The sequence below is a fragment of the Scyliorhinus canicula genome, chromosome 11, assembly GCF_902713615.1.
Source record: "Scyliorhinus canicula chromosome 11, sScyCan1.1, whole genome shotgun sequence".
Lineage (NCBI taxonomy): Eukaryota > Metazoa > Chordata > Chondrichthyes > Carcharhiniformes > Scyliorhinidae > Scyliorhinus > Scyliorhinus canicula.
Genome location: NC_052156.1, coordinates 115,248,977 through 115,268,611, shown reverse-complemented (window position 1 = coordinate 115,268,611; position 19,635 = coordinate 115,248,977). Strand labels below are relative to the sequence as shown.

At 43.8% G+C, this 19,635-nt stretch overlaps 1 protein-coding gene across 2 annotated transcripts; it reads left to right on the top strand.

Moving 5' to 3' along the window:
• The first annotated feature begins 3,715 nt into the window (after positions 1-3,715).
• Positions 3,716-13,059, top strand: LOC119973303 (microsomal glutathione S-transferase 1-like). Of its 2 annotated transcripts, none has more exons than XM_038811125.1 (4): positions 3,716-3,875; positions 3,963-4,114; positions 6,872-6,969; positions 10,886-13,059. In XM_038811125.1, exons 2-4 carry the CDS (start codon positions 3,998-4,000, stop codon positions 11,130-11,132), a joined length of 462 nt encoding a protein of 153 aa, XP_038667053.1. In that variant the 5' UTR covers positions 3,716-3,875; positions 3,963-3,997; the 3' UTR covers positions 11,133-13,059. The 2 variants fall into 2 exon arrangements, with proteins under 2 accessions (XP_038667053.1, XP_038667054.1); XM_038811126.1 differs by having other exon boundaries at positions 3,772-3,875; positions 3,949-4,114.
• The last annotated feature ends 6,576 nt before the right edge of the window (positions 13,060-19,635 follow it).

The window sequence follows — 19,635 nt, the reverse complement described above, 5'->3', positions numbered from 1 at the left end:
GTGATCACAACTCGGTTATGTTTACTTTAGCAATGGGCAGGGATAGGTATATACCGCAAGGCAAGATTTATAGCTGGGGGAAAGGCAATTATGATGCTATTCGGCAAGATTTAGGATGTATAGGATGGGGAAGGAAACTGCAGGGGATGGGTACAATCGAAATGTGGAGCTTTTTCAAGGAACAGCTACTGCGTGTCCTTGATAAGTATGTACCTGTCAGGCAGGGAGGAAGTTGTCGAGCAAGGGAACCGTGGTTTACTAAGGAAGTTGAAGCACTTGTCAAGAGGAAGAAGAAGGCTTATGTTAGGATGAGACATGAAGGCTCAGTTAGGGCACTTGAGAGTTACAAGTTAGCCAGGAAGGACATAAAGGGAGAGTTAAGAAGAGCGAGGAGAGGACACGAAATGTCGTTGGCGGATAGGATCAAGGAAAACCCTAAGGCTTTCTATAGGTATATCAGGAACAAAAGAATGACTAGAGTAAGATTAGGGCCAATCAAGGATAGTAGTGGAAAGTTGTGTGTGGAATCAGAGGAGATAGGGGAAGCGTTAAATGGATATTTTTCATCAGTGTTTACACTGGAGAAAGACAATGTTGTCGAGGAGAACACTCAGGTTCAGTCGACCAGGCTAGATGGAATTGAGGTTCAAAAGGAGGAGGTGTTAGCAATTTTGGAAAATGTCAAAATAGATAAGTCCCCAGGGCCAGATGGGATTTATCCTAGGATTCTCTGGGAAGCCAGGGAGGAGATTGCAGAGCCTTTGTCCTTGATCTTTATGTCGTCTTTGTCGACAGGAATAGTGCCGGAAGACTGGAGGATAGCAAATGTCGTCCCCTTGTTCAAGAAGGGGAGTAGAGACAACCCTGGTAATTATAGACCTGTGAGCCTTACTTCGGTTGTGGGTAAAATGTTGGAAAAGGTTATAAGAGATAGGGTTTATAATCAGCTTGAAAAGAACAAGTTGATTAGCGATAGTCAACACGGTTTTGTGAAGGGTAGGTCATGCCTCACAAACCTTATTGAGTTTTTTGAGAAGGTGACCAAACAGGTGGATCAGGGTAAAGCTGTTGATGTGGTGTATATGGATTTCAGTAAGGCGTTTGATAAGGTTCCCCACGGTAGGCTATTGCAGAAAATAAGGAAGTATGGAATTGAAGGTGATTTAGCGGTTTGGATCAGTAATTGGCTAGCTGAAAGAAGACAGAGGGTGGTGGTTGATGGCAAATGTTCATCCTGGAGTTCAGTTACTAGTGGTGTACCGCAAGGATCTGTTTTGGGGCCACTGCTGTTTGTCATTTTTATAAATGACCTGGAAGAGGGTGTAGAAGGATGGGTTAGTAAATTTGCAGATGACACGAAGGTCGGTGGAGTTGTGGATAGTGCTGAAGGATGTAGGATACAGAGGGACATAGATAAGCTGCAGAGCTGGGCTGAGAGGTGGCAGATGGAGTTTAATGTGGAAAAGTGTGAGGTGGTTCACTTTGGAAGGAGTAACAGGAATGCAGAGTACTGGGCTAATGGCAAGATTCTTGGTAGTGTAGATGAACAGAGAGATCTCGGCATCCAGGTACATAAATCCCTGAAAGTTGCCACCCAGGTTAATAGGGCTGTTAAGAAGGCATATGGTGTGCTAGCCTTTATAAGCAGGGGGATTGAGTTTCGGAACCACAAGGTCATGCTGCAGCTGTACATAACTCTGGTGCAGCCGCACCTGGAGTACTGCGTGCAGTTCTGGTCACCACATTATAGGAAGGATGTGGAAGCTTTGGAAAGGGTTCAGAGGAGATTTACTAGGATGTTGCCTGGTATGGAGGGAAGGTCTTACGAGGAAAGGCTCAGGGAATTGAGGTTGTTTTCGTTAGGAGAAGGCTGAGAGGTGACTTAATAGAGACATATAAGATAGTCAGAGGGTTAGATAGGGTGGACAGTGAGAGTCTTTTTCCTCGGATGGTGATGACCAACACGAGGGGACATAGCTTTAAATTGAGGGGCGATAGATATTGGACAGATATCAGAGGCAGTTTCTTTACTCAGAGAGTAGTAGGGGTGTGGAACACCCTGCCTGCAACAGTAGTAGACTCGCCAACTTTAAGGGCATTTAAGTGGTCACTGGATAGACATATGGATGAAAATGGAATAGTGTAGGTCAGATAGGCTTCAGATGGTTTCACAGGTCGGCGCAACATCGAGGGCCGAAGGGCCCGTACTGCGCTGTAGTGTTCTATGTTCTATGTTCTAACCGATTTAAGATTATCAGTTGGGCTCACACTGTGGCTCACTTATGCTTGCTAGAAGCTATTCGTACACAGGGACCTGTCCACTGCAAGCAGAAGGAACATGCCCAGGCATTGCAACTCTTTCAATTAAACAAAAGCATGGGGAATAACAGTTCCCTGGTGCTTTCCCAGAGCAATGCCTCAACTTATTTGTGTTGCATTGCCTTTTTCAAATTTCAACAAATGTTTAGGGATAAGCATTCCCTGGTGCATTATCCATGACAACACCTTGACAAAACAAAGTCTACCTGTCAATCAATCACTAAACAGGGGACATTGTTGTTCCCGTTGAAATTTGGAATTCTTTTGTCTGACCTAACGAATGCAAGATGAAAAGCTTTCACAGCATGTCTCCTTTTTCTTCAATTTACCAGGGAACTATATATTTAATTTAATCTCAGCATGGCTCCTGAGGTCTGCCCGTGAGATATCCAGTGTGTTGCCATGGAGGGTCTAAGGCAAAGGGTTTGACATAAGTTGATGTTAAGTTGACATAGGCATTATGAGGAGCCATGAGGATAAGGGGATCATGGGTTGGCATGCATTAGCACTAAGTTGACATAGGGACTTTAATGGGTGATAGGATGGGTAGAGAGCATTGGTCAGCATGGACAGTTGAGTAGAGGGACTAGGGGTTAGGTGGATGGGCATGATAAGATTGTCCCTTAGTGTCCCTCACTGGTGGCAAGGAGGCGGGAGTGACTGGGTGACTTGGTAGAGTTTTTACATCTCAAGAAGCTTACTGTGAGAGGGTCAGTGGTAGGGTATTACCTTAGATGGCGGCCGTTTAGATTGCACAGAGAAGTCTTACAACACCAGGTTAAAGTCCAACAGGTTGGTTTCAAACACTAGCTTTCGGAGCACTGCTCCTTCCTCAGGTGAATGGAGGTTCTCCTGTGACTTCTCACTGTGCTCACCCCAGTCCAACGCCGGTATCTCCACATCATGTTTATATTGTAGTTTAAAGAGCTGGTCATTGTTAGCTTTTGGGGGTGGGGGGAACAGGGTGGGTGGAGAGACTTAGTAACTAAGTTTTACTTTCGTAAGGGGGGGGGGGGTGTGGAGGAGGGAGAGGATTCTTACTGTTTAATTGTTATGGTGTTTGTTTGTTAATTTTGTACTAAAATTGTTTAAAAGTTTTCATAAAAATATCCCCCCCGCCAAAAAAAAGGTGTATTTTTTCCCCTTACTTGGCAACTTTCTAGTCGGGTCAAAATGAGTTAGAAACAGAGGAGCAGCCAGCCCTCCCCTTTAAATCAGGGAGCCTTTACAACTGGCAAGAAGAGGAACAGGAGGATCCAAAATCCCTCAAATTTGCAAGTCACACCCTTTCCCAATGTCACTTAACATTATTGTAAAACAAAATGAAATACTGTTAGTGCTGAGGCATCGAGCCTGACCCAATAACCGGAAGCTATGAGATTTAAAAAAAAACACCATTTAATGGGAGGCTGCAGTTTAATGGGAGGCCCGCCCCAGCAGAGTCCAGTCCTCCAGTATCCCATCGGCCCCGGACCTCTCCAGCACCCGTAACAAAGTTACGAGCAGTGAGTTGAGCTCTTTGAGTAGCAGAGAGAGGAGCAGAGCAGAGCTCAAAGGTGGGTCTCAGGTGGTTGAGTGCTTGGTTTTTATTAACTTGTCCTTACTCGAGTTTTTTTTAAAAAATTGTAGTTTTGCTTCCCCAGGTGTTTCCCTCACACGGTTCACGCCTGATTTGGAAATGTCCGAGTTGATTGATAGCGATGTTTTCCTCGCCTATTCCACCTACAGCACCATCGTGCTGCTCAAGATGCTGTTAATGGGACCCCTGACGGGCTACTTCAGAGTGACTCGGAAGGTAAGATCCAACAGCCGCCGTGAAACAAGCTGTTGCGTTAAAATACAGCTGTAACTCTGCCCATTGTTTTGTTCCTTTTTGAAAAAGCTTCCCCGAGGGATGTATTTCGTAATAATTACGAGCAGCCTCTCGTGATTCAGGAAAGCTGCCTAACATGGACTGGGTGTCAAGTGCAACACTTCTGCACTTGGCTCTCTTGTATTTGCATGACTTTTCTGCCTTCAGCTTGATCATTCCAGTCCTGCAGCTTCTATGCAACAACTGGTTATCTCAATCTGCTAACGTGACGGACTCTGAACTTGTATCTCCTGTTTTAGCTGCTGCTGTTCTCAATAGCTCCGCCCTTCTGATCTCTCTGAACTCTGGCTGTCTCACTCAGCTTGCTGTGTTCTCTCCCGAATCCTGCTTTCAGGCAATACGCCCCTTCTGTCCACATTCTCTGACGCACCTCCACCTCTCCCCAGATGCAGAAACATCTCTTGCATGCCGCCACCCTTCCCCGGCTCTTCTCTTGCTGCCACCACCACCACCCTTACCCCTCCTTACAATTTCCAAGTTCTGTAAACCGAATGACCCTAACCCCTGAAGCTGTACATTCCTGAACAGTTTTGCACACTCAAAGCAGGGCTTCCAGTTCAAGCCCTACTTGTTCAACCAGTCTTGCCAAGGAATGTGTCTAATCATCTCCCTGCTCTCCTTATCATCCTTTACTGCCCCCTCCAATGCTGTCACAGTCTGCCCACCTTTGTGATTGTTTTTGTTCCAAAAACTACCTATAAAATCCAAACATGTTGTCCTACATACATCATTAATTCATATTTTTATAGAAAAATTACCAATTCAGCGTACGGGTGGCACAATTATTAGCATTGCTGCCTCAGCACCAGGGACTCGGGTTCAATTCTGACCTTGGGTGATCGTGTGGAGTTTGCATGTTCTCCCAGTGTCTGTGGGTTTCCTCCCATAATGATGTGCAGGTTAGATGGATTGGCCGTGCTAAATTGCCTGTTAGTGTCCATGAATGTGCGGGTTAGGTTAAGGGTATAGGGTGGAGTAGATCGGTGCAGATTTGATGGGCTGGAAAGCCTCCTTCTGCACTGTAGGGATTCTATGATTTATCTGTTGAAGTAGGTGTGTATGCAAAAACATGGTCTATTTGGTTGCTCAGTATAACTAAAACATTCCTGTTTCTATTTAATTATAATAAGCTTCAAATGCCTTATAATAGCACTTTGCTTTATATTGATTGTCTGAGTTAAAATTCTTATCTGCCCGTAATCTTGTGCATTACTTAACACGTGCCTTAAGTCGGTTTGTGCATTGTTCACAAAGTCCTAACATTTGCTGTTTAATGATGAACAATATTTTATATAAATGGCATGATCTACCCGAATGGGAAGAGTGTAGTGCATACGATTAGCCGAGTGATTCTCGGTGCACCGAGAAACACGGTGCTCTCAAACGTCCATTCGTATAGATAGGGGACCTCAGCAGGGAAGATGTGGCCGAGGCCGCAGATTAACCTGTTTTCTACACTAAGGAGCTCCATTCGCCGGGGGGGCTAGCACCTAGGGGGCTCCGATCCTCTGGGAGACCCCCATGAGTGCCGTTTGTCTGGTCCCTGTTTGTGGAGACCAAAACTGAATGGTGCTCGCCCAAGATCTCCAAGGCAAAGGAGTGCAGGGGCTAGTTTAGCACAGTGGGCTAGTTTAGCACAGTGGGCTAAACAGCTGGCTTGTAATGCAGAACAAGGCAGCAGCGCGGGTTCAATTCCCGTACCGGCCTCCCCCAAACAGGCACCGGAACGTGGCGACTATGGGCTTTTCACAGTAACTTAATTGAAGCCATTATACCACGACTTGAGTAGATTGTGGGAGTTTATGTTAGAGTGAGACTAGCTAGGGGCTTTTCACAGTAACTTCATTGCAGTGTTAATGTAAGCCTACTTGTGACAATAAAGATTATTAAAAAAGACTAGCTGTCTCACTCTAATAGGTCGATTTGCCAAAAAGTGAGTCCACTCTCAGTGGTAGGATTCAGATTGCGACGCCGCGTGAGATTGTGTTAGGTTTCACAAGACGTGGAGAGCAAGTTAGATCCTGGAAGAGGAATCACCCGACATCTCCCGGTCGTGCTGCGCCGCATGGCCTTTCGGGTGTAATGTGGCCAGTAGATCTTACCCATGGGGGTCAATATTCACATCTTTATAAATCCCATTCCAGTAGGAGTGAAGTGACTTCCTTGCTGTTATTTTGACCTGTGTTTGACCTCTCATGTTCTTTTTTAGCCATTGCCATCCACACCTTCTGGGAGAAAAGCTATACATGGGTGCCCATGTTCAGTTAGAGATTAATTTCAGATGCTTTGGACGGTTTGTATCTTAAATTCCCAGCTCTTCCTGGAAAATTAATTTATTAATCCCAGCAAGAAGCTTGCTTTCAGTTATGATTTACTTAATGAATAATATTTGAGTGGGTAAGATGTTTGTGTGATTTAGAGGCACCAAATAACTAAATGCATATAATCAAACTTTAAGGCTGTGCTTTCAACAGCAAGTTGTCTGTTCAGCAATAGATCCTGGGGATTTCCTGTGTTCCATGAACTCAAAACTGCACATCTTCCAGGGTACAAGAGAAATTTAGAATCAATTCAGATTTTCACATCACAAGAGATGGATTCTGTACTGGAGGCCTGTCTACTTGTATATCAACATGGCCCAATCCACAAGCAAATAACTTATAACCAATTTGCAAACAGGTGTTTGTCAATCCTGAAGATGCCAGGGCCCATGGTGCAAAGGATGACGAAGCGAAGAAATATTTGCGGACTGATCCTGATGTGGAGCGTGTGAGAAGGTGAGGCTTGTCATGGTCAAAACATAATGACTTCATTGCAACCATTCATATTTCCATTCTGCTGCTTTCCTTACCAGTTTTTCATGCCCACAACTAATCTCATTTTGTTGGAAATTACTTGTTGTTTAGCACATATTTAATTTATATCAAATAATATTAATTGCTTTGATAACACTTCATCAAAAAATATTTGATAAGCTACAAGCAAACCCGTAGCTTATATTGAGTTACAAGATTGAAGTGTTGATATTTTCAGCATCCTGTGCAGACATTTCATCTGTTTTATACATGAATTCTGGTTCCCGCCTGTTCAATTTTTGGTAAGTACCAGTAGATCTGTCAGTCTTATTGAGTTGGATTGGAATCCTGTTACAATAATGTAATATAATAATAATCGCTTGTTGTCACAAGTAGGCTTCAATGAAGTTACTGTGGAAAAACCCTCAAGTCGCCACGTTCCGGCGCCTGTTCGGGGAGGCTGGTGTGGGAATTGAATCTGCGCTGCTGCCATTGTTCTGCATTACAAGCCAGTTGTTAGCCCACTATGCTAAACCAGCCCCGAGGTGTGCTGACCTTGGTGTTACGTTGGTCTCCACTGGAAGTTATGGGGTTTGGTATTTATGTAACGAGCTTGTACATGTCAAAACAATGAGCATTTTTCCCTCCCTCATCACTTTTTAAAAAGCTGCATTTTGTTACCTGCCCTCCTTTTGGCTTGGGGTGAATTTTTATTTTCTTTTGACAGCCCTGTGAAGCGCCTTTTAACATCTGTGCTTCAAAGGCGCCAGTTTTACAGCAGCCAAAGGGTGATGTGGTTATACTTGGAGGCTGAAAAATACGACAAAAATAAAGCAGTTGTGCTTTTTGACCTTTTGTATGGAGTTGCAGTGAGAATTATGGATGCTGTCTCCATTGTCAAAGTTACTTGAGATGCTGTAAATGTTCAGGGATCTTCAAAAAATTGGCAATGACTTTTCGGTGGGAGCCAGCACAAGTGCTTGTCGAAGACCAAGATAAATTGTCACTTCACTGTTGCCTTAGTGGAATTTCAGACGGGGAAATGCTCTTCTGGCTTGTGTTATGGCCCGAGTATTAACCTTTGCCGCCCCAACCCCACCCCACCATTCTTTGCTGCTCTGTTCCATTAAGCTCCTTGCTGTTCGCCAGTCTCCAGATCTGATTAAATAACGCCAACAGAAAACAATGCTGTACTCTGAGAATTCTCCTTGCTATTTTCTGGGTTTTTTTTAAGTTGCAGCTATGCAAGATTTTTAATTTTAAAAGGTTCATGTTAAATTACTTTGAACTTTATTTCAGCCAGGGTTTTGAAAACTGCCTGTTATTTGCGTAGATTGCCAGGTTATCGTGTTACTCGATGCCTTGGATGAAGGATATTGTGTACCATTGCCAATGGGTGCAGCCTACATGTGCATGGCCTATTTATCCCTTAATTGGTCACAGCCGCAAAGCGAAATGTGACACGAGCCTCACTTATAACACATTTGATAATTCTGCAGCTGAGGTGATTGGGGGTTATCTGTAAGTGACTTGGTGATCAAAGCCTAGGGTCTGGACTTTTTTGATCCTTTAGATTTGGGTTTATTGTCACGTCTATCAAGATGCAGTGAAAAGTATTCTGCGTACAGTCCTGACAGATTGGTCCATACATGAAAAACAGTAAGATATACGATAGATCTGCAATGTCAAAACACAGACATCGGGTGAAACATAGAGTGTAGTACTACTCAGTAGAGAAGATATGTGGAGAGATCCGTTCAGTCATTAAGAGGATCATTCTGGTAACGGCGTGGAAGTAGCTGTTTTTGAATCTGTTAGTTTGTATTCTCAGACTTTTGGATCACCTGCTTGATGTCTGTCATTAACTAGGCATTGACTATGTTGGAAGCTCTTGCAAATTAAAATGTAAACTGGAGATAACGTAATAATAATAATCGTTTATTGTCACAAGTAGGCTTCAATGAAGTTGCTGTGAAAAGCCCCTAGTTGCCACATTCAGGCGCCTGTTCGGGGAGGCTGGTACGGGAACATCCAGGCTCCTTAAAGTAATTTTCCAAAAGGGTTCTTTGAGCACTTTGGATTAGGCACTTATTTAAACAAGGGAGATGCGGCAAGCCTTCTACCTTAAGGTGACGGGTTCTGCAAGATGACTGTGACCTAATGTCAAGAGAGAGAAATTTGGATAGGGCAGGAGTTTAGGCCTGATTATTGATCTAATTGGTTCTGTTTGATAATCTTTATTGTCACAAGTAGGCTTACATTAACACTGGAATGAAGTTACTGTGAAAATCCCCTAGTTGCCACACTACAGCACCTGTTCGGGTACATTGAGGGAGAATTCAAAATGTCCAAATTACCTAACAGCATGCCTTTCGGGACTTGTGGGAGGAAACAGGGGCACCCGGAGGAAACCCATGCAGATACAGGGAGAACGTGCAGACTGTGGAGAGGCAGTGATCCAAGCCGGGAATCGAACCTGGGATCTGGTGCTGTGACGCAACAGTGCTAACCACTGTGCTACCGTGTCTCCTAGACCACTTTTATTCAGCTGTTTCCAACTTCAGCATGAACGCAAGTGAGTCACATTGGGAAACAGTACCCTTCTGCAATGGAATTACCGAATTTCTCAGTGTCTGCACGTTGGCTTGCCAGGTTGAACCAGCCAATCTGCTGATCCAAATTGTTTCTGGTCCAACAGGATTGAGAAGGGGTAATTTAAGAAGTTCACTCCCTGGGCAGAGATTAAATGCTTCATAATTGAGGGCAGTGGTTTGCATTGGTCTACAATACATTTTGCTAATACTAATCAGGGCAAGATTAATATTGGATTTTCTCCAATGAATGGGTAGTGGTAATGTTGATAAAGATAACAAAGGAGCTCTCTAACTACTTTGGTTAATAATAGCTTTCTCACATTTGTCAGGAACTTTAATTAAGTGTAGGTGAAATTTCTTAGCAAAGATTCAAATGTTTAACATAAAACCAAACCCATTTTCTCTCAAACCATTTACCCAAATGTGGTTTATGCCAGTATTCTAATTTATTTAGTTATGTTTTGTAAAGATTGTTGGACTTAAGTGAAAGCATCGCACAACATTGTATTTTTTAAATGTTGGACTTTATTGATGATCCAACAGTGAAGAAGTCTGCGAAGTCTTGTAAACAAGCTGTCTTAAACCTGTTGTGCTAACCTGATTTAATACTATTTTGCTTTGCCAGTATCCCTGCAGGATTGCTCAGGGTCATGAGATCCCAGGTGTTTGTGATCCCTATGCAAAGAGTTTTTTTTAAAAAAGGACCACATAAAGCCAATGGACATATAACTGGCTAAAAACAGCTGAGGAGACGAATAACATAACATTCATTGCAGTAGTTTTTAAAAAGATTTAACGTACTCCATTATTTTTTCCAATTAAGGGGCAATATTTGCAATTAAGGGGCAATTTAGTGTGGCCAATCCACCTACTTGCACATCCTTTTTGGGTTGTGGGGGTGAGACCCACGCAGACAAGGGCAGAACGTGCAAACTTCCTCCATAGATAGTGACCCGGGGCTAGGACCGAACCCTCGGTGCCATGAGGCAGCAGTGCTAACTTGCACCACCATACTGCCCCTTTTCACTGTAGTAGTTAACTTTATTGTAAAGTCCATTCTTTCTGCAGTTGTTTAGACCCAAAGCATTAAAACTTGTTGATTCCCCAGTCTCTCTAATCCTACATTTCACCAGTGTGATGACTGCATTACAATATTAATTCTAACTTTTCACTGCTGTGCCAGTTTGATTTTCCTGTATTTGAAGTCACTCTTTAGTAATTCATTTTGTATATGGATGGAATTGCAAACTTCTGTTTGAACAAATCAATGCTTAGTCTGTGCTGCTTGTTTCTGCTCCCTGCAGATGTCATCAGAATGACCTGGAGAACATTGTTCCATTCGTTGGCATCGGTCTGTTGTACGCCCTTACTGGCCCTGACCTGAGTACAGCTTTACTGCACTTCAGAATCTTTGCTGGTTCCAGGATCTTCCACAGCATAGCCTATCTACTGCCTCTTCCCCAGCCATCGCGAGGTTTGAGTTGGATGGTTGGTTTGGGCGTGACCTTTTCAATGGCTTATAGAGTGCTGAAGACGGGAATGCACTTTTGAATGAAATGTAAAAAAAAAAAAAATTAACACTGCATTCTATCTAGTCAAACCTTCTTTGTTTATTTTATTATTTTCTTGATGTGTAACCTCTGTATTCATATTGAAGTAATGAAAATATAAAACTTCTGTTAAATTGTTGAAAATGAAGGGGTAAATGAAGTCAAATCAAACTTTGCAAACCAGGTTTAATTTTGTGTGTCACCAGCCAGAATTTTTGTGTTTTAAGTAGAAAAACCTGTTTGGAGGCAGGTTTCCAGCAGGAAACAGAACAATTTGAAGTTTGTTAAGCAACCGCTGTGCTAAAGACCCCACAAGAATTCAAATAGTAGAAAAAGATTGAGTGCAAATTAACTTGAATGTGAAGTATCCCTTTTTATGTGGAGTAGTTAGTGTAGTTTTAGTGGCAGTGTGTTGATCCAGTCTTTGGTGTTACTGCTCAGTACTTTAGTGGGGAGGTGGCCAAAAGCATTGACCAGCGCTAAGAGTTGAAGAGATGTCAGCTGAAGGAATGATCAGGCATGTAAAAGAAGGTGTGTTTCTAGTCTGGGGTGTCGTACTGATGGTGATAGCCACTGATGGACAGCATAAAAAGTGTGAAAAAACAGGGACAGTACCTGATGGATGGCGAGACAATGACTGATGGATGGCCAGCCTATCACCGCTATCTTAGTTGCTTTTTCAATTTTTTGCTTTCATTGTTGAAATTTCATCATTTTATCTCTGGAACCATCACTTAACAAAGCATCGTATCGGGAGTGTAGAGGTTTAGGGTGCAGAGGAGATTGCTTTGATCTGGGGCGGAATTCTCAGGCCGTTGGGGTTCTCTTTTCTCGCCGATGGTGCGCCTCCGCCATGGGTTTCCCGGTGGCGTGGGAAGGCCTCAATTGGAAATCCCATTGGCTAGCTGCAGGAAGAGAGAATTCTGCTGCCAGCAAATGGCGCGCTGCTGAGAAACACACGGCTGGGGTGTCGGAGAATCCTGTCCCTGATGTCTGAAGAGTATGAATTTCAGATTAAATGGGGCCGACTGTACAATTGTGACTCAACCAAGTGTGCCCTCGAGCAATATGCACCATGATCCATGACTAGGCAGAGTTTTGAAATGTAGCAAAAAATCCTGTGTAACGTTGATAAGATGCTGTTATACAGTCAGCCATGTTGCTGCTAGTGAAACCTGCAGCATCTCTTAAATCTATGCTGGTAATGTGCACACTACACTAAACCTTCACATTTATTATGATTACGAGAATAGCTGGTCACTATGTTTAAAGTGATGTATGAGGATTTCCATAGTTTTGTGGAGCTGTTGTCACTGGGTCATCTCATGTGAATCAGCGCACATTGTCTTGATGATCGAGAGAGATCCTGCAAAGAGAAGTGTTCTGTAACTGCTACATGTCAATGGGTTTACACGTTTCGTAGTTCAGTCCATCCGGATGATTCCAGCATCTGCTGTACTTACACTAGGTATTAACCATACTCTTTCTGCCTGCTCCTCCACCCCAACCCTATAGGGGATGAAAGGTGGGGGCAAGGACCTCTGGTGCCACTCAACTCTGTTCAAAGCGCTTGTGTACATATGTTGGAAACGCATTGGTATTGAATGTGCTGCCCTCACTGTTTGATTGCTCACTTATTAATGACCCATTTGTGCCAACAAGACAGCATCAATGGTACAGTCCCCCAGCAGGATGACAGGGAATAGAAATAAGCAACATGTAAGACATCTATTCTGTTGTAATTGACCAGTTTTGTTTATGGCCAAACCCGTTTATTGATTTTTTTTTTTTGATTGGGGGGCTGGCCATGAGTTCTGCTAATTTTAGTAGCTAGATACATTTTTGCTCTGTACTTTCCATTTTTTCTCAGCCATGGATCTCTCAATGTATTCCACTTTTTTGTATTAATAAACACCTGAAGTAAATCTGTTTTGTTGTGCTTGTGTTTGATGAACTGGAACCTACTTTTCAAGTAGTACTGGGGAGAGGGGAGAGGGGGGGGGGGGGGGTTGAAACAGATGGTTAATTATGAAGAGAAATGATGAGGAATTATTAAAAAGCTTGAAACCACTGTCTGAATGAAGTTGTGATCTGCTGAAGATGCTAAAATTTATCCTAGTGTAATCAGTTTATTGAAAATATTCTTTCACTTAATTTTGAATCTGTTTTCCTACCAATACTGCTAAGATGTGGTGGTTGGCAGTGTTTATGCTGGAGGCAATCTGTAAAAATGCCCTTTAAATTCCCATTTAACAATTTGTGATAATGTCAGCCAGTGTCTCTCAATAAACAGATTACCTGGTCATTACTGCACTGCTGTACCTTGGAGCCCCACTATCACAATTTCGTACACCACCAGAGAAACTACATTTCCGAAGTCCTTCAGTGGTTGTCCAGCACTTTTGGGGTTTCCTGTGGTCATGAATGGTTCTACATAAATGCAATTTTGTTTTTAAGTGGAAAATGCTGAGAAGTAAAAACCAAAGATGGGGTTTTTCAGAATGTTCTCTGATGTTTAGTGAAACATTACTAAGATCATCTGTGACTTGTTACTTAGTTTTATTCACAAAGACATTGAGGTTCAGTTGACAACAACTGGGTAAGTCAGGGCGCCGAGGACCCAGCTTCTATTTTGGCCCTGGGTCACTGTCCGTGTGGAGGTTGCACATTCTCCCGTGACTGTCGGCCTCGCCCCCATAATCCAAAGATGTGCAGAGTAAGTGGATTGGCCACACTAAATTGTCTCTTCATTGGGAAAATAAAAAAACACATTCAGGAATAATACAGATTATTACTCGGTGATGACTTGGCTGAAAAAGCTGACTGATTTTCAAGAGAGGGAAGGTGGAGAAGTTGGTTTCAAGTTATTTTTTAAAAAAATCTTGTATTATTGGGTTAGAACTCAGCTGTTTAGTGTGCTGAGCTACAAGAATACTACAGAGTACAAATTGCAAACTGAAATGTGGAATTAATGCTACTTGTGTAGCCACTTCATTGTTGAATTGTGACATCGGTACAGCCATAAGAATGATGTTCTGCCAATCACCAGAGAAACCTGTCTGCCTGGGGGTGGGGGAGGAGAGGAATCAAGTGGATGAGAAAAGGTGCTAAAAATACAAAGTTCAGCAGATGAGAAAATCATTAAGCCCAGTAAAAACAGAAGCAGAAAGATATTATGGAATGAAGGGTGACAGTATAAAGGTATCTGCAGAGCTGGCTGCCCATGAATAAGAAATAGCTGGTGATAGCCTTGTGCCAGCTGAGCTTTACTTGGAACTGGCCAAAATAAATGGGATTTTGGAAAGCTGAATGAAATACCTGTTACATTGTATACACCGGTATCGTAAGCAATTGTAATTCAGTCTGGCAATGGAAATAATATTGTTTTTTTTTTGTAGCGAGAGGTGGTGAGGCACTAATTATTTCCTGACAGCATATCTATTGCATCATACTAAAAACTAGCTCTACAGCTGGAATAAAACCTTGAGATGCAGCTGTGGATTTGGAATGGGGTGCCCCATAGAAATACTGTTGGTATGGACGTAATAGTAAATTGTGGCACTGGTACTTGAGTGATTTCATCCCCAAATCATGGAATCGCGACGCAGATCCAGAACTGTAAGCCTAAGGTATGACAGAATTGTTGCATTAGAACAGGCCACTTGCCCCAGCTCTCCGAATGAGCAACTCACCAAGTGCCATTCAATTGTCTTCTCCCAGTAGCCCTGCATATTCTTCTTTTTCATATAACAATCTACTTCCCTTTTTGAATGGCTTGATTTGAACCAGTCTCCACCCACACTCTCGGCGAGTGCATTCCAGACCTTAACTCCTCGTCTGAAAAAGCTTTCCTCGTGTTGCCTTGGCATCTTTTGACAATTACTTTAAATCTGTCCCTCTTGCTCTTCATCTTTCATAAATGGGAACTGTTTCTCTACACTTTGTCTGTCCCAATCCTTAATGTTTTGAATATCTCTATCAAATCTCCACTTGGCCATCTTTACTCCAAAGGAAAATAGTCTCCATTTTGCCAATGCCAGGAATTGGGTATAATACTCTAACTCAGGCCAAATTAGTGACTTATACAAGCTCAACATGATTGCCTTGCTCTTTTACTCTTTTATGTCCCTATTAATAAAGCCTAGGACACTGTATGCTTCATTAACCACTCTCGTCAACCTGTCTTGCCATCTTCAATGACTTGTGCGTAAAAACACCATGGTTCTGCTGCTCCTGCACCCCACTTTAGAGTTGCATCCTTTATTTTATATTGTTTCTTCATGTCCTTCCTGCCAAAATGACCTACTTCACATTCTCCGCACTGAACTTCATCATCCACTTGTCTGCCAATTCCACTAACATGTCCAAATCTTTTTGAAATTCTACACTATCCTCACAGTTCACAATGTTTCCCAAGTTTTATATCATACTTCAAATTTTAAAGTTGTGTTCTGTGTACCACAGTCTTGATCATTAATATATATCGTGACGAGCAAGGGTCCCAACACTGAACGCCGGGGAATACCACTACAAACTTGTCCATTCGCAAAAACATCATCCATGAACCATTACTCTGTTTCCATTCACTCAGCCAATTTCTTATCCACAACCCCTACTCTCTAGAAAGACAAGAGCAGCAGATACCTGGGAGTCCCACCACTTAGAGGTTCCCCTCCAATCACTCACCACCCTGACTTGGATATATATCACCGTTCTTTCAGTGCCACCAGGTCAAAATCCTGGAACTCCCTCCCTAACATCACTTTGGGTGTACATACACCTCGGCGACTGCAGCGGTTCAAGAAGGCAACGCGCCACCACCTTCTGAAGGGCAATTAGGGATGAGAAATAAATACTGCTTTAACCAGTGACGCCCACAACCCGTAAATTAATTTTTTTTAAAACAGGTTGGTTCTGCGGCACTGTATCAAATGCCTTTTTGAATTCCCATGTACACCACAACAGCATTACCCTTCTTGACTGTCTGTTACCGCTTCAAAAAACTCCAGCAGGTCAGTTAAACATGATTCCTGCAGAATTTTTGAGATGAGGGACACCGTCAGTGTCCTTGCTGATTTAATCTGTGGGAAGAGCACCCATCTCCAGCTCCTCAGAAACCGCGTTAGGGAACTGGAGCTGTATGAACTTCGGATCATTCGGGAGGCAGAGGTGGTCACAGTAGCTTCAGGGATGTAGTTACTCTGAAGAATCAAGATAGATGGGTGACGGTGAGAGAGGCTGGGAGGAAGCAGTCAGTGCAGGGATCCTCTGTGGTTGTTCCCCTCAGTAACAAGTATACCGCTTTGGATACTCTTGAGGGGGCCGACCTACCAGGAGTAAGCCACGGTGAACGGATCTCCAGCACTGAGTCCGTCCCTGTGGCTCAGAAGGGAAGGAGGGAGAGCAGGAGAGTAATAGTTATTCGGGACTCGATAGTTAGAGGGACAGGTAGACGATTCTGTGGCAACGAAAGAGACTCACGGATGGTATGTTGCCTCCCGGATGCCAGGGTCCATGTTTTCAGAATCCTTAAAGGGGAGAGGGAACAGTCACAAGTTGTGGTACACATCGGTACCAACAACATAGGTAAGAGAAGGGACAGGGATTTAAAACAGGAATTTAGGAAGCTAGGGTGGAAGCTGAGAGCCAGGATAAACCATGTTGTCATCTCTGGTTTGTTGCCGGTGCCACGTGCTAGTGAGGTGAGGAACAGGGAGAGAGTGCAGATAAACAGGTGGCTGCAGGGATGGTGTAGGAGGGAGGGTTTCAGTTACGTGGATAATTGCAGCACATTCTGGGGAAGGTGCACATTCTGTACAGACAGGATGGTTTGCACCTGAACCAGAGGGGCACCAATATCCTGGGAGGGAAATTTGCTACGGCTCTTCGGGGTGGGGTTTCAATTAATTTGTCAGGGGGATGGGAAAATGAGCTGTAGTCCAGAAGCCAGTGTTGAGAGTAGTGAGGTACTGAGGACAGTATCAAGGTCGCAGGAGTGTACCCGCAGACAGAAAGGTGGGTTGAAGTGTGTCTACTTCAATGCAAGGAGCATCCGGAATGAGGTAGGTGAACTTGGAGCATGGATTGGTACTTGGGACTACGATGTTGTGGCCATTACGGAGACATGGTTAGAACAGGGACAAGAATGGTTGTTGGAAGTTCCGGGGATTAGATGTTTCAGTAAGAGTAGGGAAGGTGGTAAAAGGGGTGAAGGAGTAGCATTGTTATTCAAGGATAGTTTAACGGCTGCAGAAAGGCAGTTCGAAGGGGATCTGCCCACTGAGGTAATACGTGCCGAAGTTAGAAATGGGAAAGGAGTGGTCACGTTGTTAGGAGTTTTCTATAGGTCCGCAAATAGTAATAGAGATGTGGAGGAAGTAATTGCAAAACAGATTATGGATAGGTGTGGAGGTCTCAGGTAGTTGTCATGGGTGACTTTAACTTTCCAAATATTGATTGGAACCTCTATAGGTCGAACAGTTTGGATGGGGCAGTTTTTGTACAGTGTGTGCAGGAGGGTTTCCTGACACAATATGTGGATAGGCCGACAAAGTGGGGGAGGGGGGGGGGGGGGCACATTGGATTTGGTACTGGGTAATGAACTGGGCCAAGTGTTAGATTTGTTTGTGGGAGAGCACTTGGTAGATAGTTAGAATTAGAATTAGAACAGTACAGCACAGAACAGGCCCTTCGGCCCTCGATGTTGTGCCGAGCAATGATCACCCTACTCAAGCCCACGTATACCTATCCCAGTAACCCAACAACCCCCATTAACCTTATTTTTTAGGACACTAAGGGCAATTTAGCCTGGCCAATCCACCTAACCCGCACATCTTTGGACTGTGGGAGGAAACCGGGGCACCCGGAGGAAACCCACGCACACACGGGGAGGATGTGCAGACTCCGCACGGACAGTGACCCAGCCGGGAATCGAACCTGGGACCCTGGAGCTGTGAAGCATTTATGCTAACCACCATGCTGACCAGAATTCGGTGACCAGAATTCGGTGTCTTTCACTATTGCAATGGAGAGGGATAGGGCCATACAGTAGGGCAAGGTTTATAATTGGGAGAGGGGTAATTATGATGCAATTAGGGAGCATAAGATGGGAACAGAAACTGTCAGGGAAAGGCACAAATGAAAAGTGGAGCTTGTTCAAGGAACAAATACTGCGTGTCTTGATAGGTATGTCGCTGTGAGGCAGGGAGGAAATGGCCATGTCAGGGAACCATGGTTCACAAAAGAGGTTGAATGTCTTGTCAAGAGGAAAAAGGAAGCGTATGTAAGGGTGAGAAAACCAGGTTCAGTTGGGTTGCTTGAGGGTTACAAGGTAGCAAGGAATGAGCTAAAAATAGGGCTTAGGAGAGATAGGAGGGGGCCTGAGAAGTTCTTGGCGGGTCGGATCAAGGAAAACCCCAAGGCTTTTTACTCTTACGTGAGAAATAAAAGAATGACCAGGATGAGGTTGGGGCCGGTCAAGGACAGGAGTGGGAACTTGTGCATGGAGTCAGAAGAAATAGGCGAGACGTTGAATGAATACTTTTCTTCAGTGTTCACCAGGGAAAGGGGCCATGTATTTGAGGATGAGTGTGTGATACAAGTGGGTAGGCTGGAGGAGGTAGTAGTTCTGAGGAAGGATGTATTAGCAATTTTAGAACCCTGCGGGTCGACAAGACACCTGGGCCAGATGGGATATAGCCAAGGATTCTTTGGGAGGCAAGGGATGAGATTGCAGATCCTTTGGCTTTAATATTTGAGTCCTCACTGTCCATGGGGATAGTGCCAGAGGACTGGACAGTGGTGAATGTTGTTCCTCTGTTCAAGAAAGGGAATAGGAATGACCCTGGTAATTATAGGCCGGTTAGTCTTACTTCGGTGGTCGGTAAGTTAATGGAAAAGGTCCTGAAGGATAGGATTTATGACCATTTGGAAAGATGCAGCTTAACCCGGGATAGTCAACACGGATTTGTGAAGGGTAAGTCCTGCCTCACAAATTTGATTGAATTCTTTGAGGAGGTAACTAATTGTGTAGATGAAGGTAGAGCAGTTGATGTCGTATACATGGGTTTTAGTAAGGCGTTTGATAAGGTTCCCCATGGTCGGCTTATGAAGAAAGTAAGGAGGTGTGGGGGTAAGTAACTGGCTATCACATAGAAGACAGAGGGTGGTGGTGGATGGAAAATGTTCAGACTGGAGACCAGTTACGAGCGGTGTACCACAGGGATCAGTGTTGGGTCCTCTGTTATTTGCGATTTTTATCAATGACTTGGAGGAGGGTGCTGAAGGGTGGGTCAGTAAATTTGCTGATGACACCAAGATAGGTGGAGTAGTGGATGAGGTGGAGGGCTGTTGTAGGCTGCAAAGAGACATTGATAGGATGCAGAGATGGGCTGAAAAATGGCAGATGGAGTTTAACCCTGATAAGTGCGAGGTGATTCATTTTGGTAGAAAAAATTGAATGCGGATTACAGGGTCAACAGCAGGGTTCTGAGGAATGTGGAGGA